Source organism: Primulina huaijiensis, chromosome 12 (genome assembly GCF_012295235.1).
Source record: "Primulina huaijiensis isolate GDHJ02 chromosome 12, ASM1229523v2, whole genome shotgun sequence".
Classification (NCBI taxonomy): Eukaryota; Viridiplantae; Streptophyta; class Magnoliopsida; order Lamiales; family Gesneriaceae; genus Primulina; species Primulina huaijiensis.
Window position 1 is genome coordinate 1,765,607 of NC_133317.1, and position 23,610 is coordinate 1,789,216.

At 35.6% G+C, this 23,610-nt stretch overlaps 3 protein-coding genes and 1 pseudogene across 6 annotated transcripts; 1 reads left to right on the forward strand and 3 right to left on the reverse strand.

Annotated features, from left to right (window-relative positions):
• Positions 1 to 12: 12 nt before the first annotated feature.
• On the reverse strand, positions 13 to 5,378 carry LOC140989954 (ABC transporter G family member 25-like; annotated as a pseudogene).
• A 5,614-nt stretch (positions 5,379 to 10,992) lies between these two features.
• Positions 10,993 to 12,670, forward strand: LOC140989957 (proteasome subunit alpha type-4). 4 transcript variants are annotated; one of them, XM_073459519.1, is made up of 3 exons: positions 11,030 to 11,044; positions 11,230 to 11,323; positions 11,815 to 12,670. In XM_073459519.1, exon 3 carries the CDS (start codon positions 11,815 to 11,817, stop codon positions 12,559 to 12,561), a length of 747 nt encoding a protein of 248 aa, XP_073315620.1. In that variant the 5' UTR covers positions 11,030 to 11,044; positions 11,230 to 11,323; the 3' UTR covers positions 12,562 to 12,670. The 4 variants fall into 4 exon arrangements, with proteins under 4 accessions (XP_073315617.1, XP_073315618.1, XP_073315620.1 ...); XM_073459516.1 differs by lacking the exon at positions 11,230 to 11,323 and having other exon boundaries at positions 10,993 to 11,044; positions 11,811 to 12,670; XM_073459517.1 differs by lacking the exon at positions 11,230 to 11,323 and having other exon boundaries at positions 10,993 to 11,044.
• A 173-nt stretch (positions 12,671 to 12,843) lies between these two features.
• LOC140989956 (putative pentatricopeptide repeat-containing protein At1g17630) lies at positions 12,844 to 15,578 on the reverse strand. The gene has a single exon (XM_073459515.1). It carries the CDS (start codon positions 15,223 to 15,225, stop codon positions 13,024 to 13,026), a length of 2,202 nt encoding a protein of 733 aa, XP_073315616.1. The 5' UTR covers positions 15,226 to 15,578; the 3' UTR covers positions 12,844 to 13,023.
• Positions 15,579 to 17,072: 1,494 nt separating this feature from the next.
• Positions 17,073 to 21,365, reverse strand: LOC140990670 (uncharacterized). The gene is made up of 3 exons (XM_073460490.1): positions 21,004 to 21,365; positions 17,717 to 20,392; positions 17,073 to 17,632 (listed from the first exon to the last, which is right to left on the reverse strand). Exons 2-3 carry the CDS (start codon positions 20,283 to 20,285, stop codon positions 17,256 to 17,258), a joined length of 2,946 nt encoding a protein of 981 aa, XP_073316591.1. The 5' UTR covers positions 20,286 to 20,392; positions 21,004 to 21,365; the 3' UTR covers positions 17,073 to 17,255.
• Positions 21,366 to 23,610: the final 2,245 nt, after the last annotated feature.

Here is a 23,610-nt window from a genome sequence, read left to right on the forward strand (position 1 = left end):
ACTTCTTCGGTGCTAAGCTCTGAGTCGCCTCAATGCGATATAGGCTAATAATCTGTATCCCACAAACATCATCATCAATATGCTTACACTCATTGCAGGATGGATTTGATCTCGAATGTCCTCATCAATAAATTTGCAGGTCGCCCTGTCTTGTCTAGCAGATGAGCAACCAAGGTACGTGGATATCCCTGCCCCGTCTCCATATTGAACATTGATAAGAAGCCTATAGCTGTAGAATGTAGTGGAAACATACTTTATCCATGACATGAAAGACGGTACTTTGTGTACATAGTACCCTCCTGTCAAAACAAATGCCAACATTGTGACAGTGACCACAGTCGAAGCCTGCTTGGCATCCATGATCAGTGCACCTAGTGCAAGGCCGAGCCCCTGAGAAACAAGCACGTAACCAAGCACAACTAGAAGAGTAAGTGCAAAAGCAGATAGTTCAGGCTTTAGCCCAGTCATCCAATATGCTATGGAGAGGAATAGTGTGGGGAGGATTAGCTCCATAGGCAAGTCTCCCGTTACCCGGGCTATGAAATAAGATGACAATGTGTACATCCCAGAAGCTCTTTCCTTCGTGAAAATGGCTCGTTCTTGAGGAAAGGCAAACACCGCATTGAAAGAAGGAAAAACTCCCCAGAAAATGGCAATGAAGAAGAGAAGGCCGAGGCGATCTTGAATGTCCCGGTAATCTGAATGCCACCACATGAAACCTGCTAGTAATGAAGCAGTGATCACTTGAAAAACTCGCAAAGAATTGAAGGTTTCAGGCTTTCTTTCCTTGAGATTTCTTTGGAGGAGAATGCTGAATTGATTGAACCATGTGGAAATATGTCTAGTGCAGCCATGATATTTAGTCGTTTCGATCACTCGCTCTTTGGGCACTGAATGTGGGGAATCCATACTAGCGGATTTTGCCCTTGGAGCCAGTAAGTTATTGTAAGAGGATACAAGGACTTGCTTAACGTTAGGCTTTTCTTTCTCACTCGCACCATCAAGCTGGCATACCCCTACGTTCACAAAAGTGGATTAAACACATGTCAGATAACGTTCGACAAAAGCCATTTAAATATGCACGATTTAAAAAATTCAGATATTTGAATTTTGAAATGCCATGTAGAATGTCGTCCCCTATCGGAGTCATCCTTAATTTGAAATGCCATTTTTGGACGCTATACGTTGGCCATGTAATCAACTTTTGCCACAAAAACAAGTTTAAAGGCCATAAATTAAACCAAATGTTACGTTGTTAGCCTAAAACCAGGAGACTACATCAGATGTTGAGTAATAATATCCCAATCGGCACATCAACATTCAACATATTATACTTAATGAACAACTAAAGCATGCTATTTGTGGTGTGGTAAGACATTCAAGTTATACCTAAGAATTCAAGCATCTATTTCCATTCGAAAGTGGTTTTAACAAATAAATTTTAAAAAAAAAATCAATCTCGCCTCTTTGAATGTCAATGGTCTGTGGCTACAATTTAACAAAAAAAAGAGAGAGAGAGACTCTTAACCTATTTAATAGTACTAAAAATAAAGTTATCTTCAAATAAATGAAATACATACTTGGAAATACAGCGCATGTTCAAGTGTACATCAACTATTGGGTAAATAATGACAAATAAGTAGGATAGGGAAGATAATAGAACTTGTCCAGTTGAAGCGGGGAGTCCACTCAACATTATGCTGCTGATGGATTTGGCCCACCATAAAAAATTTCCAAGTTTATTTTAGTAAAAGAGAACTTCATCTTGCATAAAACCCTTACACATGTTGTTATTACTAAAATTTTCAGATGCAATACAACTCAACAAGATCGAACAAAGAATCATGAGATACTTACTATAAAGTGTCCTGAGGTTATATTGACAGTGAATATATTAAATATCAATAATGCAGATTTTGAGAACAAATTGCGTCAATATTCTTGTATGGAATAATTAATTCATATGCCAAAACCCACTTTTTTTAGTTACTAGATGGTATCCTAAGAAAGCAAAATTTCAAAATTTATCATAATCGAAAATGAACTCGATTAGGTGTGGGGCAGGCATTTCTCAATTTAAAACCCCCTCAAAACTCTCTGAGACCATAGACGTCTCTTGCCACTGCACAATAATTCATTTGAAAAAGATCATTTTCATACGTAGTACGTCCCGAATCCTAGCTAGATGGCACCCAGTCATTTTGTATGCCAATTCTACGGCAAAGAATATGACATGGGTTGGCTTTTAATGTTGATACACACTGTCCCTTCATTCTGAAAGATAGGTGACACGCCAATATGCATGTCGATCCAAAACAATAAAACATTGTGCTACGGACATGGGAGATGAGAATGCCCGCATGTCAAGGGAAGCTAGTACAAGATAATTATAACTCAAGATGTTCTTCTCTAGGAGAACCATAACTTGTCTCTTTCAAACTACAATATATAATGACTGGTCAAACTTTGTATCTCAATAGATAAAGACCAATAAAATATTTCAAACTTTACGTATATATTTCAATGCACTGATCCACGTAAAATTAAAGTACAGATGTAACCCTTTTTTATCTTTAAATCTACCGTTGGAGGTAAAGGTGGAATCAAATAAATCATCCAAGAGGAAGACCCGTCAACCAAAAAAAAAAGGATTTCATATGATATACTTTGAGATGATTCGACGGGCTATAGTCTGTTATGGTAAAATGAAGAAAGCTCCAATCCAAAGTCCACTTCAACATACTTCATTGAGCATTATTCAAGACAACTTTTGGTTTTAAACCAATGAATTCAAAGGATATAATCAACTTTAATGCTCAGAAGCAGAAACAATTAATTCTTGATTGAATCCATATCCAGCAAGTTTTGCAAAATCAAGCCACCTATCTGGTACTGCCGGAGATTTAAGAATAACGATGAGTTAATTTATTTGAATGAGTTAAATCCAAGTGAATTTCAATTTAAGTCTATATCAAATCAAACATGTTCAATAATTATAATAAATTTCAAATGCAACAATCTTTAATAAAATCAAATATATTCACTCAAATCAAATCCATCAATCTAAATCAATCCATGCAAACATTTACCAAAGCATGGCCCAGAAGCTCGGCAAAGATTAAAAAAAAATGTTCGACTTTTACTGCATATTTATTATGTTAAGTCATTTATGTTGTGCACGTGATATTCCCACCGAAAAGTATCTCCTTTCCATCTCAATTCCCAACCAATTGCGCCATATAGAATTAAATTTCCAACACCTTTAATTTAGTATTAAAGAATTGAAATGATTGGGGGAAAGATGAAGGAGATTCCAATATTGGAATGAGAACACGACGTTTAAGGGGATATATTTCATTTCTTAACTAAAAATTATATAAAATTAAAGTTAATTGTTGGATATCTGAGATAGATCCCGCTGGCCTTCAGTGAACCCTTCATCTTCCCCTTAATCCTCGATAAGAATTCGGAACAACAAATAACTTCATGTTTAAATAAATTTGAAACAGTTATTCAAAAAACTATTGAGTGAAGATTCGAAACTCATCGGATTTAAACTAAATAGATTTGCTATTCTGAATTGAAAATATTCTTAATTTATTACTTTATTCACAACCATTGTTTAAATAATTCCTCCATTCAATTAATTAATATAATTCAATTAGACAATTAATTTACTTAAAATTTATAAATTAAATTAATACAGTGAATCAAAAAGCAAACAAAAATAATCACTTTAGTTAATTATTAACCAATTAAGCTAATTTTTTACACTCTCGCAACCCAATCAATTACTTGGATAGACTGATCTGTTTCAAAGTCATCAGACTTTTGTCAAATACTCGAAGAAAATTAATTCACAAAAGAATCGCTTACATTTTCAGTCAGAAATTATTTTTTATTCAGAAAAAAATGTGGATGAATGACCAACTAGTCTACAATTATTATTATTATTATTATTATTATTATTATTATTATTATTATTATTATTAAAATGTGTGGAGAGAAAATAAGGACAACGTACCATTAGCGATATCAAGCAGGAAATCAGCAGGATTCGTCGGGTAACTGGGCGAGAACCCAATGCTTTCGAAATAACCCATTGCTTCGCTCCCTTTCCCGAAGTATATACACCTTCCCTCCGACAACACAAGCAAATCATCAAACATCTGGTAAACACGGCTCGACGGCTGGTGCACCGATGTGACCAACGTCTTCCCCTTCGCTGCGAGCGCAACCAGCGTCGTCACTAGTCTGAACGCCGCTGTTGAATCCAGCCCTGAAGTGGGCTCGTCCAATATCAACAGACTTGGGTCTACCAGCATCTCATGCGCTATGCTCACTCTTTTTCTTTCACCGCCGGAAATCCCACGGATAAAACTGTTGCCGATTATCGTGTTCTCGCATTTCGACAAACCCAGTTCGTTCATCACAGATTCGGCGATAGAAATCTTCTCCTTTTTGGGTACTGAATTCGAGAGTCTAAGCAATGAGCAGAAAACAAGGGTTTCTCGAACTGTGAGGTGTGGGTATAGCACATCATCTTGTGTTACGAAACCGGTTTTTTTAGTAACCGGTTTTGATAACGTTCGGTCGTTGTAGAGGATACTTCCGGTGAGGCCGTTTCCCTGGTGGAGCCGGCATCCGAGTGCGTTGAGCAGTGTTGATTTGCCGCTGCCGGAGGGGCCCAGGATAGCTAATATTTTCCCCGGTGCCGCCCAGCCGGTGACCCATTCAAGATTGTTCTTTCTTGATGGTGGTGAATCGCCGACACCGAATTCTCTAAATCAGGCAATGGCATGGGAACTCCAGTGAACATGTCTCGTATTCCTCTGGCTCTTAATCTCATGCTGCAGTCAGGCAACTTTATTTTGTATGAAACATCCGCGAACTGCACTCATTGTACAGCTGAATTAACTATGTATAGTCTACGGAAAGATTAAAAAAAAAAGGCCAAATTTTTATTCTTCCATCAACGTTTTTTTTTTAAAAAAAAAAAAAAATTCAGATTACGGATCGAGCATCTTCATTTTACCACCAATGCAACTTTTTATTCATTAACAAGTTTCCTTTCTCTGGAAGAACTTGAAGTTTCATAATAAAGAATACGAGCACCAAGAGCCCACAAATTAAGATTTCTTGTTATGGCTTGTTACCTTGAGAGTGATTGGAAACGAAGATTGAACAACATGCGAGGAACATGAATCTCGAGATGAATAGTACTGGCAATTTGCTCCTCTGTTGGAAGAATTAGTTTCAGTTCCTTCACGAGACACCAGCATTGTTCTCTGTTTTCCCCCCCTTCTTTTTACCTGCTAGGAGAGAATGCGTAGCGCAAAGGGAACAGGAAAGTGAAATGACATAGAATAAAGAGATCAGTGAGAAAAAAAGTGATTGCGGAAGATTTTAGTATGGTTCGTTACTCTCGCACCATACCCTCTCTATTTATTCCCAATAATTTCTTGCCACGCCAAACTCAGTCACCCAACATCACGGTTGCTACGTCGCATTATGCCACCTGTACTTTCCTCTGCATGCAGGTCATACGTATGTATCATCTGCATTGTCCAATGATACTAATTAATTAAAAATATTATACTAAATATAAAAAACTGAGAAACCGTAAAATAAGAAGCAGCCTACATAAATTGGATCCAAAAGATTTAAAACTCAGGAATAAAAAAAAATAGGAGATGATAAATTTTCTCGCAAGGATGGACCATCATTTTGCAAGTTACCCACATATGCTAGGGTTACAGCACTTTATGTTTGATTGTGACGCAAGATATATAGTCAACCTCATTCCTCCCGATCCTCATCCAATTTAATTTTGCTTTGGTCCAGTAAGATATTTTCTCCTTTTGCCTTTTTTTTCTGAAATCAAATGTCCCAATATGACAAATTAAAAGACAGCTAGCTAGGAAACATGCATGCATGGTTCTGAATTTCATGGCTTCAGGTCTGAATTTCAAAGCCAGCCAGCCAGCCAGCCATGTTAATCCACATGCATCCAAAAGATCATATATAGATTTAAGTGACGAAGTTAAAATTCTAATTTAGTTTTAAATTTTTTAATATATAAAAATCTTTGTATTAATTGTACCAAGCCCGTCCTCTTTGATGCACCTAGCTAAAAGGACAAAATCATATTATGTCCTTTCCAAATGATTAAAAAAAAAGGATTGATTTTTATAAACATCTCGCTCTCATTTATGATTTCACCAACTTTGCAACTAATAATCAAGGCCGGCATTATCCTCTAAAAAAATCAGGCATCGTTACATCAGACCATGAAATCACTTGAAAAGATTAATAAAAAAAATCCTTCATTTTTTTTAAAAAAACAAGCATATTTAACCCTTTGTTAAAAAAAAAATTCGAGCACATAAATTGAGGGAGCCAATGATTTTTTTTGTTAAATTTGATATGCCATTACGGTATAATTACCTACCAATCTTAAATTATATATTATTCTTCTTCTCTTTTCAATTATATTTGAGAAAAACAAATATGCTACATAATTAGGAGTTAATACTAATCAATATACTTTGTTTTAAGAAAAGAAAGATAAAATTCGTACGATTAGTGGTTTGATTGTTTTCACAATTTTGACTTTACATGTTCTCTTAAACATGATCACAAATTTCAGTAAAATTAAAACACAAAAAAAATGTATAAATTAGAGTTTACACAAGATGTACGGTGTAAAAAATTCATTAAGATTAACAAAAATTAATGAATTTATTTATATAAAAGGATAGAAATTAATATATATCATTTTATTTTGAAAGAAGTACGCTACAATTGCTTGTAGCCGTAAATTAGGAGATGTCGAAAATCCGCTAATTTTTGTTCGCTTGATCATCAATCAGTTTTATAGAAACGATTTGGGTTGGACCTATGAAATTGGACTCATTCTATAGAAGATCCATGCATTTGGAGATATGGACTCTAGGCCCAAAATATCCATCCCCCTAACTCTACAACTGTTGAGCCTGACTGAAGTGATGAGGCCCAAAATGTCCGAAAAATCTATTTTAATTCAATCATCCGCTCAAACATACCGTAGAAAAGTGATTTCTTCTAAAACACATATTCAAAAATCATGAAACCCAATTGTAAAATACATTGATAATAGCATGAATGAGGCCGATGTATAACATCCACAATAATAACATTTTATTAATTTATATGGGGATTTATAAAACAAATCGTTTTATTTCGGTTCGGTCTCGGTTTTCTCCTATTGTAGTTCCATATATACAGTTTGAGTATAAATTCAATAATGATTTGAGTCGTATGTTTTACTAGTAGTAAAATTTTAATATTCTTATAAAATCTGTAAAAATATCAAAGATTTGTGGGCTATTTGCCATATCAATTATATCCCTACTGAACTTTTTAAATGATGCTTCAATCCCAATGGATTCCAGATGCCGGATGCTGGCTGTAACATGGATAATAATGGATAAATTGCACTTAAATAGCAAGCTTGGATTAACCTGTTGCAGACACGGAGGTAAGGGGGATGGGTGTGATGACCCTCTCAATTTTTTAATTTAATTGATTAGGGTTTAAAATTAATTTATTTTTTTTCACTTTTCATCCTAATATTTGATCTTGTCTTATAAATTTTTTAAAAAAAATTTCCTCCCCGACCTCTATTCTCTGACTCCGTCCCTGAAATGTTCCATTGAGCTTGCATTACGAACCTCTAGCAGCCAAGATCATTTGAAAGAATTGGTTTTTGCAGAAAAAAGGCGCTGCATGCAGTCTGGACTGAATTGGAACGAGAGCAAATGTATTTATTTATTCGAAATAAAAATAATAATAGTGGTGGAAGATAGAGCTAAGAAGAAATGGGGATACTGCACGTCATAAGACAAAACAAAAGCCACGGGCGACCCACAAGCACAAGTCATCACATGCCACGCCAATTGGCCACAAATAAAGCAGAGGCTCTCCAGGTTTTGCCCGTCAATGTATGTCCGCAGATTTCGGATTATGTATTTGGCTTCACAGTGACGAATTCTTCACGTGGGACGGGTGTTATCCAACGGTGCTATGGGAAATCGTCATCTACTTTTAAAATGAAATTGGAAATTAAAATTTCATACATAAAAGTTAGAATTTCGGCCACCCATTTCTATGGCGGGCCTCATATATATATATTTCCATCTTAGAAAACCTTTTCTTATCGTCGCCAGGAAAAAAGACAATCCTAACTTGTGGAATGTACATGTTTACACGTTTTTTGATTAAAAGGTGAGCATTTTAATTTATACATACATACATGCATGCATATGTGTGTGTGTAGATATAGATAGCCACACATGCATACTAAGGTAACATCCACATCTCGCGCATGTATACCAGCCACTTATTATTTACTCTTGTTTCTATATATCGCTTTCATTATTATTATTTGGGATAGTTTTATCCGTTTAATCATCCTTACTATTCTTTCCTTTTCATTTCTACTGATCACCAAAATTTTGATAATCTGATTATCTATTAATAAATAATTATTTATTATTTGTTCATAGTACTAATAATAATAATATATATATAGAAACATACTTTCATATATATTCTACACAAGTACACGAAAATGTATGGTACATGCTCACCTCCTCCTCCTCCTCTCACTCCTCAAGAGCAATGACTACTAGGCAAGCTCAGACCCTGCTTAATGAGGAAGAATCTCTCCATTCCTCCTCAAGAATCCGGCCAACCCCTCGCCGGACATCTATACTGCCACCATTATCACCGTCGGATTCATCCATAGGATCATCAATATCATCGCCGCTCAACGTAGAATTCCCTCCATTTAGCCCAACAACGCCTCTCAAATTGATCAATGGAGTCCCATTCTCGTGGGAACAAATCCCCGGAATGCCCAAACGCCAGGTCGCGATAAAGAAAGAACCCTCTGGGCGACGTCTCCTCCCATTGCCGCCAGCTGGAAACTCCAACTCCAAGAAACTTCACCATCACGAGGAGATCTCTCCCAAGAAATACCAAGCTAGCAATAGGACGTTGAAAAGGGATCCCTTTTTTGCGGCACTAGTGGCATGTTCCAAGGATGAACATGCCCATGGCACATATTTCGGTAGCATTTGGAAAGGAAGATCCAAGATTTCAAAGTCTTTGAGCGATGGATTTGGATTCATGATTATGCAGACTTCTTGCAAGAGATCTTGTGCCATTTCCGAATCAATTTAATTGCTTATCTTCCTAAATCGAGCCCTTATAATCATAATCTTCTCAGTCGTCGCCCGAGTTAAGTTACTAGCTAGAGCTAGCTAACTACTACTTCAATATTGTCTCTATCATGCATGTATAAGTTTATTTACTTTATAGTAATTCTTGTGTAATAATAATAAGCAATATTTTCTTCAATTTAGTCTCTTGTAAAAATATTGTGGGAGAGACAAGACAAGCTGTATCATATTCAATTATTAGAAAATGTTGACGATGATAGCAATTAGTTTAAGATTGAAAATTGTACGTGTTATATATGTATATCCTGAAACCTATTGTCTTAATCTTAATTTCTGTATAGCATGTGATATGGTACTTTTTTGGAAGTATACGAAAAACCCATGTGATAGCAATTAGTTTAAGATTGAAAATTGGACCACTTTGAAATATTAGTATCGCGATTAATATAAATCTCTTAAATATTGTTGGAATCGAGAGTTTGTAAGTATATCTGAAAATTCAGTTCTCTTAATTTCAAACTTCAACTTAAAGCGATGAAATATTGCGACACTCTATCGATTGCTAGCTAGATCCACGATCTTACGACTTTACAATTTTTTGAATGGCTCGTATTTTTGGAATGTTTATTATTCATTTATTTTATGTTTTTCCCTATCTCTTTTTTATTTGTTGATGATATTTTGTTGACGTCACATCAATTTGTTGATTATGTTTTGTTTAGCCAAATTAAGCTAGGTATATATTTTACTAATTTTATTTTATTTTATTTTCAAAAAGATGGAAAGGTTTACTGGATTTTTTCCTCCCCGGAGGATATAATTTTGACTTTAAAATGATTAAAGATATAAATTAAGCTATTGCAGCGAGCCTATCTCGCTCATTTAATATTAAAACCACGAATTTCAGATTACTAGCTAACTAGTTTCTCTTAATTATATTATAATAACAATTAATTTTATTGTTCAACTAACCAGATTTTGTTTCTCAAAATTTTATTAATTAAGTCGCTAACAAAATATATTTTCATTACTCAAATACCTTTAATGTTGTAATCAATTAAGGAATTCACCTATTGATTGGATATGAATTAAGTATTTTATTATTAGGACATTGGACAAGTTAATTAGAATATGAATTGATTATAATATCTAACAAACAATAAATCATCAATACAAACGGAAATAGTTTATATATTTATTTTCTTTAGATTTAATATCTATTATATATATTATGAGTAGGTCTCTTGTGAGACGGTCTCACGAATCTTTATCTGTGAGACGTGTCAACCATATCGATATTCACAATAAAAAATAATAATCTTAGCATAAAAAATAATATTTTTTCATGAATTACCCAAATAAGAGAGCCGTCTCACAAAATACGACCCGTGAGACCGTCTCACACAAGTTTTTTCTATATATTTTTTATAACAATTATGCGACGATCACCTTGGATTTATTTTTCATTTTATTTTTTTGGCCGACAAAATAAAACCTCTGTTTGATAGTTACGTGCAACCGTGCATGTATGTGTTTTCCCCTTTTAGCATGATTCATGCAATTTCTTTCTTCTTCTTTTATTATTATTATTAAATAATTTTTTTATATATGAACGTGACCTGATAAACCCAATTTAGGCCCAATAAAGTATTATTTTATTGGGTCAGAGTTATTAACAGCCCATTAACTGAATTATGTGGATCCATTCTAGGCCCATATTATGACAAAAAGCCCGATAAGGCTAGATAAATATTAATATATTTCTGAACACTCTTCAAATAATCAATTTCTTGCTGCGAAAGCCAAAAGCTGCTCTCTAGGTATATTTTTTGCGTTTCTGATTTGTTTGCTGTTAATTGTGCTTTGGATCGGTGTGGTTTCGATAGAAATCTTGTCCTTGGGAAGGTAAAATGTATCGCATTTCTTTCTTTTGTTTTTCTTGGCTTCGAAAATGAAGGTGGATTCTTGGGATGCTTAGTGAACTTAACTGAGGATTGTCCCGCAGCTATGGAATTATGATTAGTTTCTAGAGAAGCAACGTATTGTTGTTTAGGAAGATCTGCGCTTTCAGCGGCTATTGTGCTGCTCGGTGAGCACAGGTAGGATTAGCTAAAAGTGTTTAAGGATGTAGGATTTTTTTCCTTTAGATTGATCGTCTATTCATGTTCGTATCGCACACGGCCCTGTTTTTTATTGTGCACCGCCCCGCTATGTCTTGTCTGTGGCCTGCAAACAAGTTGTACCTTTTCAGAGCTTTTGTGAGTCTATTTGTTAATTTAGCTATTTTGATCTCTTAACGCTCTGAGCTTACTATCAGCAATCCCAAGTCTAAAATGCAGTTTGTGGTTCTATTTTATTTTGTTATTGGTCTTAATGTCTGCTCTGGTGATAATTTTACTTCATTTGTGTTTCTTTTACCATTGAAATCTGAATTCTTTTCATTATAGGGTAACTCGGAATTCTTTTGATCGATTGTCAATGAATGATAATTCTGCTGTTTGACAATGATATGATTTCTGATTTTCCAGAATTTCATCTTATGTTATTGATTCTGATCTTAAATCGATAAATTTTGTGTCTTGTTAGGCAGATGTCTCGAAGATATGACAGCCGCACAACAATTTTTTCTCCAGAAGGTCGACTATACCAGGTTGAGTATGCAATGGAAGCAATTGGTAATGCCGGAAGTGCTATAGGCATTTTGGGTACGGATGGAGTCGTACTAGCTGGCGAAAAGAAAGTCATTTCCAAATTGCTTGAGACCTCCACATCAGTTGAAAAAATGTACAAGATTGATGACCATGTAGCATGTGCTGTGGCTGGAATCATGTCTGATGCCAACATTCTCATCAACACAGCCAGACTCCAGGCCCAACGATATGCATATGCTTACCAAGAACCAATGCCAGTTGAACAATTAGTTCAGTCTTTATGTGACACCAAGCAAGGTTATACACAGTTTGGGGGGCTTCGCCCCTTCGGGGTTTCATTCCTATTCGCAGGCTGGGACAAAAATTTTGGATTTCAGCTCTACATGAGCGACCCCAGTGGAAATTTCGGTGGTTGGAAGGCTGCAGCAATTGGAGCTAATAACCAGGCTGCTCAATCCATTCTCAAGCAGGATTACAAAGATGACATTTCTAGAGAAGAGGCTGTGCAGCTTGCGATAAAGGTTCTCAGCAAGACTATGGATAGCACAAGCCTGAATTCGGAAAAGCTCGAACTTGCTGAGATTTTTCTCTCCTCTGGGAAAGTGAAGTTCCAGATATGCTCAGCTGATAAGCTCAACAAGCTGTTGGTGAAGGCAGGATTGACCCAACCTTCTGCAGAAGCCTAAAGTTATTTTGATCATTACTTTTTATAGTATTTGCAAGAACATTTCTTGTCTCTACTCTGTTTAGAGGTTGGATTCAATGGTGTTAGAATAAGCCAAGATTCTCAGCTTCCATTTGTGTTTGAAATTTTTCGGAATTTGGTGCATCACAACTTTCTATGAAGAATGATGCTGTGCAACCTATTTGAAACAGGAGCCGTCTGTGTGTGTTCGCAGCTGTGTGTTACCTCATTAGCTTAATCCTTCCAGTGTTATTATAACTAAACAGAAAAATAAACAGAGGAATGAACAAAATTGCCATCTTCATTATTGTTTTAACTAGGAAGTATTTGTTGCTCCACACGAGGCATGAACCGATATCAATCAAAGAATTGTTTCCTATTGTTTGGATTGAATTCGGCACATAGAGGCAAATTAAATATGCACGTCCCACAATAAATATTTCGAGAGGTGATACATAATTATCTACCAAGTATATCCTTCTTCAACTTCGGCTTCTGTCCTCAACATTCCCTTGGATACACGACTCTCTATAACCATATGGAGGTTCAAATCCTGAAGCACCCTGTGGAGTTCCTCGATCTCCGAGTTCAAAGATTTCCCAGCTGCAAATGCGTGAGACTTTTTATTCACCTCGATCCAACTTTGGCCGGGGATTTTCCTCAAACCCCTTGTCTTAGCTGAGAGCCTTACCTTTGCAGACTCGTCCCACCTTCCACTGTCAGCGTACAAATTTGAGAGCAACATGTAGCTGCCTGTTACCTCAGAACTCAAATTAAAAATCTGTGGAGCCGTCTCTGCTGCAACATGTGTATTCTTATGCATTTTACACGCATTTAACAGGGCTCCCCAAACAGGTTTATTCGGTTCCATGGGCATGCTTTTCAAAATGTCACTTGCTTCCTCCAGAAGCCCAGCTCTACCCAAAAGATCAACCATGCAAGCGTAATGTTCTAATTGAGGCTCGATTTGAAAATCACACGTCATCCTGTCAAAAAGGGCACATCCCTCAGCAACGAGACCAGAGTGGCTAAATGCAGAAAGAATGGCAACAAAAGTAACTTCATCTGGCTGAATTCCAGAGTCCAACATCTGATCGAACATTTTCTGAGCACTTTGGCCAAATCCGTGCATGCCATACCCACTTATCATTGTATTCCAAGAATTAATGTCCCTGTAAATCATTTTTAAGAATAATGAATGCCCGGTCCACACGCTACCACATTTCATGTACATGTTAATCAGACCATTTATCACCAAAATGTCTGTATCCATTAATCTTCTGAAACAATGGCCATGGATTTCTCTACCGAGAGGCAGTGCTGATAATTCGCCGCAAACTGATAACATGCTGGCAACTGTTACAGCGTTGGCCAGTACTTGAGCAAACAGCATTTGCCGGAAAATTTCCATTGATTCTCTATACCGAGCCTTTGAAACAAATCCATTAATGAGAGCAGTCCAAGTGACCACATTTGATCTTACCTTCAAATCATCTCCTGAATTGTCCAAACGAAGAAACACTGAAAAAGCCTCATCACACAATCCTGCCTGAGCATAGGACGATATCAATGCATTCCAGCTAACTATGCTCTTTGACTTCAGTCCTAAGAACAAATACTCTGCATTTTCTACATTGTTGTTTTTCCCGTACATACTTATAAGTGCATTCCTCACAAATACATAGTTCTCAAAACCGGCGGTGATTACATACCCATGCAAAATCTCACCTTTAATGCATACTTTCAATTCAGCACATGTTGATATGACAACAGCGATAGATTCAGCGGTTGCATTAATCCCTTTTTCTCTCATCAAAACAAAAAATTCCCATGTCTTATCATTCTGGCTACACCTAGCAAAACTTGAAAGCAACGAGGTCCATGTCACCGAATTCGGCTGCAAACCCTCTTCCTCCATCCTACACAACATCTCAAATGCACTACTGCAGTCAAAATTTTTTGTAAAACCGGACACCATGATATTCCAAGAAACACAATTTCTCACAGACATTCTATCAAATAGCTTAGATGCAATATCCATCTGTCCAATCTCCCCGTACATTACCAACAATTCATTACTAACACACACATTATTAAAAAAGCCTGTACTTATTACATGGCAATGAACACTTCTGCATAGTTTTATATCGCCCTTCATCCCACACGCCCTTACAATCAACGGGAAACCAAACCCATCAGGCTGAATGTTAACGTCACGCATACGGCCATAAAACTTCAGCGTTTCTTTGTATCTCGAAAGGGAAATGTTAGCACGCAGTATTGAGTTCCAGAAAAATGGGTTACAAAAGCAATCCACGGGAGCAGAAGCAAACACCTTTTGCGCATCACTTATGAGGGAGAGTTTGGAGTAAACAGAAATAAGTCTAGCCAACAAGAATGCCGAACATAACGAGGTAAGTATAACCTGTGAGTGGATTTGTTTAACAGGTTGTTCAAGATTAGAGCTTTCGCTGATGCTGAGAAGCCAGTTGAAGAAATCAACTTCATCGTGTAAGTGTGCTTGAGTTTTGTAAGATGAGCGAGGGTTATATGAGAATTTGGAGAAATAAGTAATGAATTGTATTGCGGAAACGAAACGATTTTTGAGAAGAGGAAGGAAGATCATGAAGCCAAAACCTACAAAATTAAAAAAAAAATCTTCCATTTGCGCCAATTAATTCAATAGAAGCATAGTCAGAAACAGCGGTAGTGCCACAGTCACATCAAGAAATAGTTTGTTGAACATAAATATTCTTATTTTTGGCGAGATCCGACTCATTGATTCCCATTCAGATCTCTTTTGCTTCATGCTAGCCTTAGCATCTCCAAAGAATTTATGATCTGGCTCAGGTTCATGCCAATAAAATTTCATAATACATGACATATTCTCACATAATTGCATGGAAAACATGGTTAACATTATCGGCTAGCCTTGGGACCGTTGTCCCATAAAAGCAACATGCATGCAGAATTCCAGCTACGGGCAGCCATTTATCGATCATTCAATGCTGCCGAAGCAGGCTTATGATTTTCGTTCCTTTTCTACACCTTCTCTGGTATCTGTAGCAAATGGGAAAGGTGCTCCTGTAAAAGGTAAGGGCAAAATTAAACTTGTTTCAGATACTATAGACTCCGATATTTTATATGCTTCAATAAGATCCCATTAATATGTTCTTCATAATTAAGCACAGCTACGTACAGCAACCAGAAAACAATACAAAGATTTATATAAGATTGATGTGAAATAAGAAATATTTGAAGTTTAAGTTTAGTGATATAGGTACGTACCCTTATCCTCATCAGTGCCATACACAATAATCTCTTGCTTTTGCTCGTAAGGCCGGAGTAAATAATTAACAAAGTATGAGCCAAAGCAATTGCAAACCCGTATGTGTAAGGTATTTTTGCTGATTCTATGGCCCTCCAATCTTTCTTCTTCTTGTCGAGCAACGCTTGAAATGGTGGCAACTCGCTTATCCTATCTTCTTCGCACCCGAAAACCGATGGAAAAAATCTCTAATAATTATCAGCGCCGACAGCGAGAGATTCAAGTAAGAAAATAAAAGATTGTATACTTTCACTATGATAGCTCCTAAAGATTGAAACCCATTGAGCACTTTAGTATGGTCGGAATGAGGCCTAGAGTAACGTAAGTGGGATGTCCAGTTTGATGCTTGCGCTCACCATGTGGCTACCAATGTATCCACTCCCTCCAAAGAAGAGTATTTGGCTTTCAAGGTCACTATACATTTGAAATTTTGGATTTTGATCGGTATTCAAAATTTTATTTCGATACATAAATTTTGATTTTGTTTATTTGTTTTAGACATATTTTCTGACGCAAAAAATACTTATATAGCATCCTAAGACACTAGCATAGCAACATTAATTGTTGTCAAGGCGTCGGCAAATGGTGGCATGTCCGATGCTACATCAACAATTGTACAATATAGTTAGAAATTTAAAGTTAATACATATATAAAGATCAAAGTGTGACAAATTAATGCACTGAAAATTTGGATAATTTACTAATTTAGTCGGGAAAAATTATTTTTCCTACTTTTTTATTGCACAAAATTATTTTTCTAAAGCTTATTTCCTCTTCTTTTTATTTTAATTTACCTAGTTAAAAATAACAATATGGCAAACTCGACAGTTTTGCGCGAAACACCATCCGTTTGTATATATAAGAGTATGAAATAATTCTTTATATAAAAAGTAAAACATAAATTGCAAGTTGAATAATTTTATAAGGCAAAACTGAATTTTTGTGGAGCCTTTGGTCCCTTTCCGCAATTATCATATAATCTATTTTATTTAATTATTGGCTAGCGAGATATAATTAATCTAAATTACAACGGGCAACTCGATTTATTTTGATATATGGTTATATTAATTTATCAAAACTTTTAAATTATAGTATGAATTTATGCATCACATAGCAAGATTTAAAAATTTTAGCTCTGTAAAAAGTTTTAACTACCCAAGAAATCAAACTAGCAACAAAATTTATTTAAACATATAATACATACCAATTGCCAAAAGCAGTACAAGTTTGTCTGCTGAATTGCATCTAAACAAAATTTACATAAGCAAGAATCAAGACTGAAGTCACACACTACTTTGATGAATAAAATGCAACAAACAGAATATTAATAACACACATTACTATCTACATGAACACCAAAAATCAAATCAACCAGACAGAAAGGGCTTCTCATCGTATTTCTCGAAACTGTCCGGGGACCTGAGGGTGCAAGGTTCGGCATCAATAAGCATCTTCACCACTTCCTTCATATTCGGCCTCAGATTTGGAAGCTTTGCGATGCAGAGAGTGGCGATTTTTAAGACCTTTATCATATCATCTTGAACTAGTTCGGTGACCACCTTCGAATCAAGAATTTTTAGTACGTTCTCTCGATTGTTTAAATGAGCCGAAACCCAGTAAACTAAGTCCTTCCCTTCTCCATATTCTTCCTCTATCGGCCTTTTTCCGGTAACGAGCTCTAGCAGCACGACACCGTAACTGTATATGTCGATCTTTTCAGTTGCTTTGAGTGAATATGCCATCTCTGCATATGAAAACAATCAATAATAATCAGTAAAATGGACTTTAATTAATATATGATTTCTAGAATTGAAGTAAATAAACTGGCCTGGTGCCATGTAGCCATGAGTGCCTGCAAAACAACTGACATTAGACCCCCTGGGAGAAACTAGCTCAGCCACCTTCGCGACCCCAAAATCAGCGATCTTGGCTTCATAATCCTCATCTAGCAATATGTTGGTTGTTTTAATGTCTCGATGGATTATAGGTGGGGAATAATCGTGATGAAGATAGGCGATTCCTTTCGCCGTGCCAAGAGCGACCCTATATCTTTGAAACCAATCGAGTTCTGGCCTGCCGACTTTGATTTCTCTGTGAAGTGCCTGAAACAAGTTGCCATTTTCCATATACTCGAAAACCAAGAAGTTTGAACCTTCTTTAGTTAAGCAGGCTAATAGCTTTAGTATGTTTCTATGCCTTATCTTTCCAAGAATCTCCATTTCTGCTGCCATGAGTTTCACTCCATTTCCCTTCCATAGCTGCTTCACGGCTACTGTTCCGCAGCCTTTCTTCAAATCCAGTCGATAAACTTTTCCAGAACTTCCACGCCCGATCAGATTATCCTCGTCCAATTTGCATATTTCATCTACCTCGAACTCCACTTGTTGAAAGCTCTCGAGTTTCCAGTTTGAACGTTTTTCATTATCCACATCCACTCTGTTATCCATGTCAGCCTCATTTTGCTTAAAGCTCTTGTAACTCACGAGCAATAAACCGACTAATATAATCGCCAGTGCAAATAGTACGATACATAACATAACCAGTTTACTTTTGATAAAATTCTTGTGGCCGCTTTTCCCATGACAAAGACCCAAGTCCGTGTTGATTAGCCGTCCTGTGTTTTTCTCGTCATCAATGCAAAGACCTTTGTTTCCAAGAAACGCTCCGTCACCTGCGACCGCCAATAAGTCAGATGGAACTGTCCCTGAGAGCTGGTTATTTGACAGGTCTATAGCTGATAACTTTAGCTTATCCAAGTTTCTTGGAATTGGGCCGCTGAGAAGGTTCCTCGAAAGATTCAAAGAGTTTAATGAGACCATATTTGAGAAACTATCGGGAATCTCACCGCTCAGAGAATTCCAAGCAAGATTTATGTTAACAAGCCTAGGACAGCCGGCCAATTCTGAAGGTATAGTCCCAGTGAACTCATTTTCTTCTAACTGCAGAGAATTTATCTGCTCCAAAGCACCGAGTTCTGATGGAATTTTCCCTGAGAATCTGTTGTTGTTCAAGATAACCCGTTCCAATAGCACAAGTTGTCCGAGTTCTTTAGGTATCTCACCAGAGAATCCATTGTTTGACAGCGTTAACTCGTTCAAATTCTTCGAATCTCCGATGCCTGATGAAATCCCTCCAGTGAAATAGTTATCACTAAAATCCATCACTTGTACATTAGGAAGTGACCACACTCCATCTGGAATAGTCCCATTAAGCCCGTTTTGATTGACCCTCAATCTTTGCAAAGGATTACATCCAGCATAGGAATCCGGAAAATCCCCGGAGAAATCGTTATTCAAAGCAAGCAAATTCTGCAAATTCTCATTTTGACACAGGTATCTCGGGAATGCACCAGAGAATTTGTTCTCAGATATGTCAATACTATTCAATGGTGAAAAACGGCCAAGATTTTGCGGAAATTCCCCCGAAAAACTGTTCTTGTAAAGAGAAATGGCAAAAAGGTGCTGCATATCCCCAAATCCCACGGGTATTTCTCCAGAGAAGTTATTCTTGAACAGATGAAAAACCGTTAATTTTCTCAAGTTTCCAATCTCATGTGGAATAGACCCATGCATTTGATTATCAGATATATCGAATTCCTGTAAGAGGGTCAAATTTGCAAGTCCTGCTGGAATTTCACCAGTCAAATCGTTCCCATAGAGCTCAATCTTGAATAAATTCTTCAACTTGTATATCGAGCTCGGAAAATTCCCAGATATCTTATTCTGGCATATATCCAAACTTCCCAATGCATCCAACTCAAATATAGAATCTGGGATCTCCCCCCTCAAATTGGAACCAGCTAAATAAAGCCAATACAATTTTTTCAAATTCCCAAGTCTCTCTGGAATTTTGCCATCATCGTAATCGTTCTCACCGAGGCCTAATGAAACTAAGCCAGTCAAATTTCCAACCCAAGCCGGGAATGCACCGGAGAAATAATTCCCCGACAAATCAAGGCTCTCCAACTTGATCAGATTCGACAAGTCCGGTATTGTGCCATTCATATTGTTATCCGAGAGATTAAAAACTCTGAGATTCGTAAGATTTTGAAATTCGCTTGGAATGATTCCAGATATAAGGTTAGATGGTAAAACCAAAGAAGTGAGGCTTTGTAGCACAGAAAGTGAGGGGGATATCACCCCTGACAAGGACTTATTATCAAGAGAAATCTCCGTTACGAAACCGGTTTCTTGATCACAAGTGATTCCATAGAATTTGCAAGGGGAACCTGAATCCGAATCTTTCCATGAATCCAAGTAGTTCAAGGGATCAATGAGCTGTGTTTTGAATTTGAGTAAGGCTTGCGTCTCTATAGTCATGCACATGGAATGATGGAAAAACGACAAGAAAATGGTTAGAATTTGGAGGGAAAGATAGGGACTCGGTTGTGTGGCCATTTTCAAGAATTGGGAGGGGCAAATGTGTCAATTCACGGGGGAGACAACTCCATTCAGATATCTCCATTATTGCCATTAGTGTCCATCCTTGGTGAGTACAGGTGTAGCTGAATATACACAAACAGTAGCAGACATTAATTCTGTACAAGATTATATATTAAATAAATACATGTTGCAATTTCATTGCCGATCTTTTTATTTAATGATTCTAAGGTACTCCGTTGTCTGAGAAAGAATTCAGGTTATAAACACTATTTCCATGTTTAATGATAGTAACTGATATTGATCAAGAAAATCCCTACTAAGTTTCTTAAACAGCTCCTGAACAATTCCACTACATACATTTGTTAACGATAAAAAATAATGATAAATAAATAAATTGCAAAAAAAAAAAAAGTAAGGAACTTAAGCCATTTAAGTCAAATATCAATCTAGATGAGCATTACAGATTACAGATAAACAAGATCATGCCTTTAAATAAACACAAGATAGCGAGTTGCCATTTTTTTCCTTAAGAACCAAAGAAATTGAAGCAGAAGAGTGTCTATGTTGATTCATTCACCATAATTAAACCCAAGATTATGATAATCATATTAATTTTTGGAAGAAAGAATTACAAATGGATAGTTCCCAGTTTCTTCCGACAAAAGAAACACATAATGTAGAAGGATTTCAATACAAGTAGAATTAAAAAAAGCAAGACTGATTAATTGTGTACCTGTGAAAAGACCTTCAAATTTAAATCAAGCTTAATATTTTCTTTCATTGTCCGTAGCCATGCAGCGCTAGCTGCAGCAACTTCTTCTTAATTATTTCTTCAGTACTTTCGTGATCTCTACCAAGTAAAACTTTGAAAACCAATTAGGAATCCCACCAAGAGTTAAAAGAGAGATGAATATTAGGAAAGGCGAAAAATTTAAGAAACCTGAGAAATATTGGGATATCAAAAGTTTCCACACTAAAGGAAGAAGATGTTAACTGGGAAGAAACGGATCTTTTCTATTGAAAATTTTAGATTTAAGTGGAAATAAATGATGACAGGAAAGACGATAGAAGGTGAAGATAAGGAGGTGTGAAATACATAATTTCCATTTTATTTTGTTTATAATTACGTAGTACTACGTAACAAAACAATATATGAGCTCATTCTTTTTATTGTGGAGGGAAAAATGACAAATATTGTTAAAAGATTTATAATATATAATATATATATATATATTGTAATCACATGTTTACATATCTGCCAAAAAGAAAAAAAATGGATAATGACCCCTCATTAATTCCATTATGATAAGACTAAAGAGCTGGAGAAGATTGCATTAGGATATTGGTAAGAGAGATCAGGAGATCTTGCTTCTGAATTTTTTTTTTATATAATTTTATATATTATTATTTTTTCTAAGATTTATATTTCATCTTTATAAATATACTACATTACCCTCTTTTTGACCCTTTTTGGCCCCCTTTCCTAAAGTTTGTTTTCTTTATTAAGAAACTATATAGAGTTGTTGTAATATTAAAGTTCATTTCATGATTGAAACAAAAAGAAGTTTTAGTGATGATTAGTTTTCAATATTTTTTGTTTAAACATTTAAACAAAATCAAACATGCATGCATGCTAGGTCTCTCATGATCACTATACTGGATTATTACATTATAAGTAAAATAAAATATTTTGTAGTAAGGAACATCATGACAATTTAATTGCAACATGACATTATTTTATACGTCCAATGAATGAATGTATATATAACTCAAATGTGTGCTATAAATATTCGTGAATATGATCTTTTAGTTACTATTTGGAGTGTAAACGAATTGAATTGACTGGAATATGATGAAATTTTCAAAACTCGAATTAGTTTTATTCGAGTTCAAACTTGATTCGAAGTTCAAAAATTTTAAAATTTTTTGCTCGAATTTGGTTCGAATTAAAGCTCAAGTTCGAGTTTGGCTCAAAAGATTCGAACATATTCTTGAACTATTCGAACTATTGCTCGAAAATAAGTATTTGAAATGCTCGAAATTTATTTATTTAATATATTATTATTATATTAATACAATATCAAATATTCCTGAGCGACTCGCAAACTATCGAACAAAAATAATTTGGGATCGATTTCAGATCGAAAAAAATTCGAACATGTTCGAGTTCGGCTTAAATTCGATAAGCTCGAATATATATAAAATATTTTCCGAACTTTCTCAAAAAACTCATGAACCAAGCTCATTTCGCTGCTACTATATCGATTAATGATTTATTAGGATGATGTTATTTTGAAAAAGGTATATTTATTATTTAGTTAGTATTATATATATAGCGGACCTGATATTAAAGAAAATGGCACACGTTCCACAATAATTGTTGGTCCGCCACCCAAGAACTAGCCCCACAATTCTATTATTTGAAACGATCACGAAACTCACCCAAGAACTAGCCCCACAATTCTATTATTTGAAAAGATCTGATCCGACCTATAAAAATATTATATAAAAATATTTATTCTTATATAATATACTTGTTAAAATACAAAAATTATTAATCTAAATCAAGTGGAAGAATAATGGCAGATATTATTCTCAAAAAAAAAATCTACTTTATAAAATTAACTTATTATTTATCAGTGTTTGATGCTGATGGCACATTTGTACACCAGAAAATATTCTGTTTTTGCAATCACATAAATTCCAGAGAGTATAATCCATTTCCATTTTCCTATATTTTAAGACCTAAATCTTAATCTTCTAGAAGAAAATGTAGTTAATTATACTACATATCAAAATCAATCTTTTTGTTAGGCCTAACTAACCTATTATTTTTTTGTATATATAATAAATAAATAAACAAACAATCTGTTCCAAGCGAAAAATAAAACTCTAATTTATATTCAGAAAAAAAAAAGGAATTAATTTCACTTACAATCATGCTTTACGTTTCGATTTTAGCCACACAAAAAGTCTCCTTCTCGATGATCCCTTCAATTCTTCTGCGAGAGTGCTTCGCTTCCTTTTCGTTTTTGCAGACATTATGCATGTGATCGAGAAAAAAAAGATGGAGACGTGCAAAAAACTGCTCCCTCCAAAACTTGATCCGGGTCACGTGTGGGTCGGGTCGGGTATATTCTTGGGTGCCCCGTTTTGCAAATTATTTTCTTATATCATATCATAAGATAAGACAAGTCATTTTCCACACAGTTAGAAAATTGATAATTATTCCTTAAAAAAAATTGATAATTAAATAATGTCAAATATTAATTTCGCCCATATTCTTATTGTAGGACGACAAGATATTAAAAACCACAACTTATTGATTAGTGATTAATTT

Bases quoted from the DNA above. Each gene is read 5' to 3' on its own strand.
- LOC140989957 (XM_073459516.1), top strand. From the start codon at position 11,815: ATGTCTCGAAGATATGACAGCCGCACAACAATTTTTTCTCCAGAAGGT.
- LOC140990670 (XM_073460490.1), bottom strand. From the start codon at position 20,285: ATGGCCACACAACCGAGTCCCTATCTTTCCCTCCAAATTCTAACCATT. The intron at 17,633-17,716 runs GCCAGTTTATTT...TTTCATATGCAG, and splicing joins TCATGGCTACATGGCACCAG to AGATGGCATATTCACTCAAA.
- LOC140989956 (XM_073459515.1), bottom strand. From the start codon at position 15,225: ATGGAAGATTTTTTTTTTAATTTTGTAGGTTTTGGCTTCATGATCTTC.